The sequence below is a fragment of the Gossypium arboreum genome, chromosome 1 (genome assembly GCF_025698485.1).
Source record: "Gossypium arboreum isolate Shixiya-1 chromosome 1, ASM2569848v2, whole genome shotgun sequence".
NCBI lineage: Eukaryota > Viridiplantae > Streptophyta > Magnoliopsida > Malvales > Malvaceae > Gossypium > Gossypium arboreum.
In genome coordinates, this window is record NC_069070.1 from 106,657,972 (window position 1) to 106,663,691 (window position 5,720).

Below are 5,720 nucleotides of genomic sequence, written 5' to 3' on the forward strand. Positions count from 1 at the left end.
TTAAATTTTAAAATTTTTAATTTGATTCGAGATTATTTTAAGTTGAAAATATCCCAATTTCGACTCGAAATTATGTTATTATTTTATTAAATTAACTCAAAGTGAAGTTAGAATATATAGGGTTATTTTAGATATAATATCTTTGTTGTTCCAACAAAATGAAATTGGATTAAAATGGAGGCATCTAAAATTTGAGTAAAAAGTGACTACTCTTATTCCACGCAATGCATTCATATTCAAAAGATAATATCTTTTGAGTATCACAGCCGCAACAACTTGCAAGGAAAACGCTGCACTTTCATAATGCCTATATATATACCAACTCTTATGAAAAAGGCCTTCAGGGACTCAAAATCAACAAATTACCCTTCATTTGATTCCCCTTTTCAATCTTTCCGTACACCCTCTTTGTTTTCCTTATGGCTTCTATTCCTCAATTCTACTCCGAGTATTCATTTTCCAATGATTTCTCTCAGTTTCAAAATCCATTGTTAATTCCCCAACAAAACTGCATTGATGCTGCAATTCCTACTTCTGTAACATGTGGTGAAGAAATAATAAGTTTCCCCATGTTTTTCGACAACGGTGGACTTGATGTTTTCCAACAACAACCTAATCTTACATCTTCAGTCCCAACAGCATTATTGCCTGACAACAACTCGGTTGTTGCTTGTGGCATTGATGGTAGATGTCGATTGCAAGATGTCTGTGATGAGTTTGGAGATGAATGCAATGCATTTGTTCATCAGGATTTCAAGCCAGTTGAACCAGCCATGACACAAATCTCGGTATATGATTATATCTACCCTTTTTTCCCTCTCTCTCTCTCTCTCTCTTTTCTGCATTGCAATTTGCATGGTTTTGTACAGTTTCATGAAGTATGTTTATCGAAATGAATGTGGTTTGGGATACTTATTTATTTATCTATTCTGGCAGGGAATTCAAGGCAAGCTAATGCTACCGGCTATGGAGGACAACAATCAAAAGGTTGTTCGGTATTCAGTAGAAGAAAGGAAAGACAGAATTCTTAGGTACTTGAAGAAGAGAAATCAAAGAAATTTTAACAAGACAATTAAGGTCTTTTCTCTTTTTCCTCAAAATAATGGTTATAACATCATGTTGCGACCGTTATTTAATTTATTAATTATATACCAAGGGAATGTGCATTGACATTGCTTAAACATATACAGTATGCTTGCCGGAAATCCCTAGCTGACAGAAGGGTTAGAGTTCGGGGAAGATTTGCAAGGAACAATACTGAACTATGTGAACAAGAAATGGTAATGAGAAAGGAAGATGGGAATTCACTCATTGATAAAAACTTGAATTATTGTGATGCAGTCCAGGTACTGAAATTAATTTCCCAATTTACTCATATATATTAATGTGTGATTAGATAATTAATGGAGGAATTTACATGATCATCTCAATTATATGTACAATTTAGATGGAAATAAGTTCACACTTCAAGCAATGATGTTTGGTGATTTTTTTCTTTTCTTTGCAGACCAAGCAGGATGAGGATGAGTGGCTACAAGAGTCTATGGCAAATCTTATCTATTTACCATATGTTGCTAGTTAATATTTATGTTAAAGCTTATGTTATTCAGACTATTCATTTTTTTTGTAAAGTACCCATATCTTCGGATATAGGTCTGAGAGAAGTATGATCTTCCGATATAAAGAAAATTTTTTTAAAATTGAGTACATTGATATTATTCATGTTTAACCATTGTTAGTGTTGATGCTGTCAAAGCAATTGCTTTCAAAATGATTGTTCTCAAATCAACTTTATTCGCCTACACAAGTACTAGCAAAAAGAATCTTAAACTCGTGCTATACTACTCTCATTTTCATTGCTCTTTGTTTTAAAAAGAAAAACTGATATGAAAATTTCATATAAACTCAATTCATTACTCATCTGACAAATTTAATATCGAAATGAAAAAGATTCCAAGTAACGCCAAGCATCTGAAATTGTAAAAATGAGCTACAACTTGTAGTATTAAATCTGAAGTAGCAATGATTGTTTGTGGGACATTTGGATTTTTCTTTTCTTTTAACCAATGAAGAAAGTAGAAAATTCACACATCCTTATATTATAGAAATTTATTTGATAAATTTTTTAATGGATATGATTGAAGTTGGTGAGAGTGAATGAACGAAGAGAAGCATTTGAGTGTAATTTATCCCACGCAAAGGAAGAATCAATGCAGGGATAAAGAAGGAGAAAGAAAAATAGAAAACGCAAACCAAATCAAAACCAAAAAAAAAAAAAAAAATCAAATTGTTGGATTTGGATAAATTATATCAGAAATTTATGTTTCATTTAGATAACTTTTATTTTTTTAATTAATCTAAATAAGTCATTATCTTTAATATTAATAATTCTTTGTATAAATAAAGCAAAACATGACATACATTTAACTGCAGTAACAGTCAGGGGAATATGTTAAAAGCAAGCCAAGGTAATTATTGGCCAATCAGGCAGCTAGTAGTAGGTATTGATAGGGATTGAAATATAATGGAATTTGATGCTCAAAATGATATGTATATAGATATCCTTGTTAGTAGGATAAAGGTGAGAAATGTAATGTAATAGTAAGATGGTCCTAAGATTGTGAAATGAAAGGGGAATATTTGACTGAATAGCTTGTGTTTGCCTTGTACCAGTAGTTCAAGTTGTGGCCATAGGGTGAACCACCTTCAATATTCCATTCACTTTTAACTTTTTATTTATGCCAAAATCAATTTTCTTTTTTCATAGAGGAGTTCTGCTATACGTTGGAAAAAAATAAATTACCAAAAATTTTATCTATATATCAATATTAAAATTTCTACTATTTTAATTAATTTAATATACACCTTTTTTTACAGCCCACAATAAAATTTTCCTTCCAATATTTGAGGGTTCCGTTTTTCCACACTCGTGTTGGTGTTGGGACATTTCAGTTTGTCATGGACAATGTTCGTAATAGACTTAACAGATGGGAGACAAGGAAACTATCACTTGTGGGTCGCCTTACGTTAGTTAAATCAGTGTTACTCACTATCCCAAATTATTTTATGACAATGGCCAGAATCCCTATTTCGATTTGTAATGAAATCAAGAAATTGGCTCGTGGTTTCCTATGGGGATCAACTCAGTCTGGTAGAAAACCGTCGCTTAAAAATTGGGAGGGTGGTTGCAAGCCTCAGGTGAATGGGGGTTTAGGTATTTGGAGATTGCAAGACCAAAATAATTTCTTTCTCAAAAAGTTGGGATATAAACTGGTTGCTCACACAGAAGAGTTATGGGTTTAGGCCTTGAGGAAAAAAGTACAAAATCCATGGGTTGTTACCAGATGTAACCCATCGAAGCAACTGCTCGTATATTTGGCGTTCGATAGCCAATATTTGGGACGAGGTTAAAAAGGGAGTCTATTGGTCTTTAGGTGATAATAGATTGATTAATTTTTGGAATGATGATTGGCTAAGGGAAGTGGGCATTCCACGACAACATTACATCGGTCTTGCACCCCTATAGGATTCTCTTTGCGTGTGTGACATGGCAGAATGGGTGTGGGACGTTCAATGGTTAGTCCCGGTTCTTCTACAAGTGATTCTGGAGCGGCTATTGGCTTACATACCTCTTTTGTAGGAAGTAGGTGCGGACCATCTAGCATGGAGATGGCTATCTAGGGGTAAATTCTTTCTATCTGAATCCTATAAACATTTGATTACCATAAATACACCGGATAGGATTGCAAGTGAAGAGCTTACTTGGAGAATAAGGGCATCGCAAAAGGTTCAAGTGTTCTTCTAGTTATTGGCTCGAGACAAACTCTTGACAAACGAAGAACGGACTAGGCGAGGTATGACTTCGTTTCCTTTCTATGATTGACTTGGATTGGACGTAGAGTCTATAATGCATGCTTTTAGGGGTTTTGGGTTTTCTAATTTAGTTTGGAAATCTGTTGTACCGAGAAGCACATGAAATGTCTTTTTTAGCTTACCACTTGTTTGATGGATTATTTGGAATATTGGGAATGAAGGTAATATAGAGTCCCAATATGGTCAACGGCCTATTTTCTTTTCTATTATTACTTGGTTTCTTTAGAAGAGTCGGAATGAATTCTTCACTGGGGTAAATAACAACAGTCATGCTTTCTTAGCTTCAGTTGGAGCTTAGACAAGGTCTTTATATACTAAAGGAGTGATTGGAAATTGGGCTTGTAGATCCATGACTAAGGGTTGATGGCAATTTCCTATTCATGGATGGGTTAAGGTGAATGTTGATGACTTGGCATTGAATTCTAAACCAAGAGCGGCCATAGGTGGAGTGCTGAGAGGGCCGGATGGAAGTTGGATGGGGGGTTGAAATGGTTGTAGGATTGTCATATATTTTTTAGGTTGAAGCTTGGACATTACATGAATGTTTAAAGTATGCTTAGGCATAGGGGTGCCATCAAGTGGAGATTGAGAGTGAAAATTCTTTGTTGATTGTCGTTATACAAAATGGGTTAGCAACAACCAATAATTACAACGAAGTTAGGCTTATTCAGAACTGGTGTTTTAAGGATTGAGAAGTGAAATTTTGGCATATCTTGAGAGAAAATAACAAGGTGGCAGATTGTATCGCCAAAGAGGTTCGAGGCGAAATGGAACAATTGATTATTCATAAGGGACCATCAGATATTGTGAGTGATTTATTGGATGATGATATCTATCACACTATGTGCCCATTGCTTGAGGGAGATTAATATTGATGTAACTTTAGCTTAAGGCTATATCATTTTATTTACCAATTTTATTTTTCCTTCCCATAGTTGAATTTTTCCTTAAATCACTCGTATGATCATAATCTTATTTAAACTAGATTGTATACCCCATCTGCGTTGGGGATTTAAAATAAAATTTTAATTATACTGAATAATTATCAATTAAAATATTATTTTATATGTTTAATACTTTATTAAAATTAATTTGAAATAAAATTAAGATAAATTAGCAAAATATGAGATAAATTGAGATTTAAAATATGATGCGATAGAATTAAAACATGATATACGGTTTAATGTGCGAATCAATCACTTCATAATATAATTTAAAAATAATATAATAAATTAAGTAATAAAATAGATTTATTTGTATACAATTATTATCATAAATTATTGAAAAGTATCAAATTATGTAAAAAATTAAATAGAGATAAAATCTCAAATTTGAGTATAGTATGGAGACCAAAACTAAAATTTGATCATTGTTATATAATCTAAAAAAACAGTAAAGGGATCAAAATAGAAGTTGGACAATTATCTTATAATGTAAAAAAAGAGAGACTTATAATGTAAAAAAAGAGAGAGAATAGAAAAACATGCGTAAGGAACTAAATTATGCCAAAAAATAAATATAGAGATTAAATGTCAAATTTGAACGTAGTATAAAGCTTGAAACTGAAATTTAATCATTATTATAAAAGCTAAGAAAGTAAAGGGATCATAATTGCAATTAAACCTTTATTTTATAATGTAAGGAAGCAGAACACATTTTGAAGGGATCAAAATTACAATTGAACCGTTATATTATAATGTAAAAAAATGGATACGTATAGTGTAAGAAGGCCTTAGGGAGTTCCTTTATTTTATTTTATTTTATATAAAATTTATAAATATCAAGATCTTGACATATTATCCGACCAATATTTAATCTCATAACTTTTGAGTTAAAAGAAAATATTT

General features: G+C 32.3%; 1 protein-coding gene across 1 annotated transcript; it reads left to right on the plus strand.

Moving 5' to 3' along the window:
• Positions 1 to 339: 339 nt before the first annotated feature.
• LOC108471938 (uncharacterized) lies at positions 340 to 1,700 on the plus strand. Its single transcript, XM_017773479.2, has 4 exons — positions 340 to 788; positions 937 to 1,077; positions 1,191 to 1,346; positions 1,508 to 1,700. The coding sequence occupies exons 1-4, from the start codon at positions 420 to 422 to the stop codon at positions 1,580 to 1,582; spliced, it is 741 nt and encodes a 246-aa protein (XP_017628968.1). The 5' UTR covers positions 340 to 419; the 3' UTR covers positions 1,583 to 1,700.
• The last annotated feature ends 4,020 nt before the right edge of the window (positions 1,701 to 5,720 follow it).

Excerpts from the sequence above, each read along its gene's own strand:
- LOC108471938 (XM_017773479.2), top strand. The coding sequence starts at position 420 with ATGGCTTCTATTCCTCAATTCTACTCCGAGTATTCATTTTCCAATGAT. Across the intron at positions 1,078-1,190 it reads ATTTTAACAAGACAATTAAG|TATGCTTGCCGGAAATCCCT; the intron begins GTCTTTTCTCTT and ends AAACATATACAG. Across the intron at positions 1,347-1,507 it reads ATTATTGTGATGCAGTCCAG|ACCAAGCAGGATGAGGATGA; the intron begins GTACTGAAATTA and ends TTTTCTTTGCAG.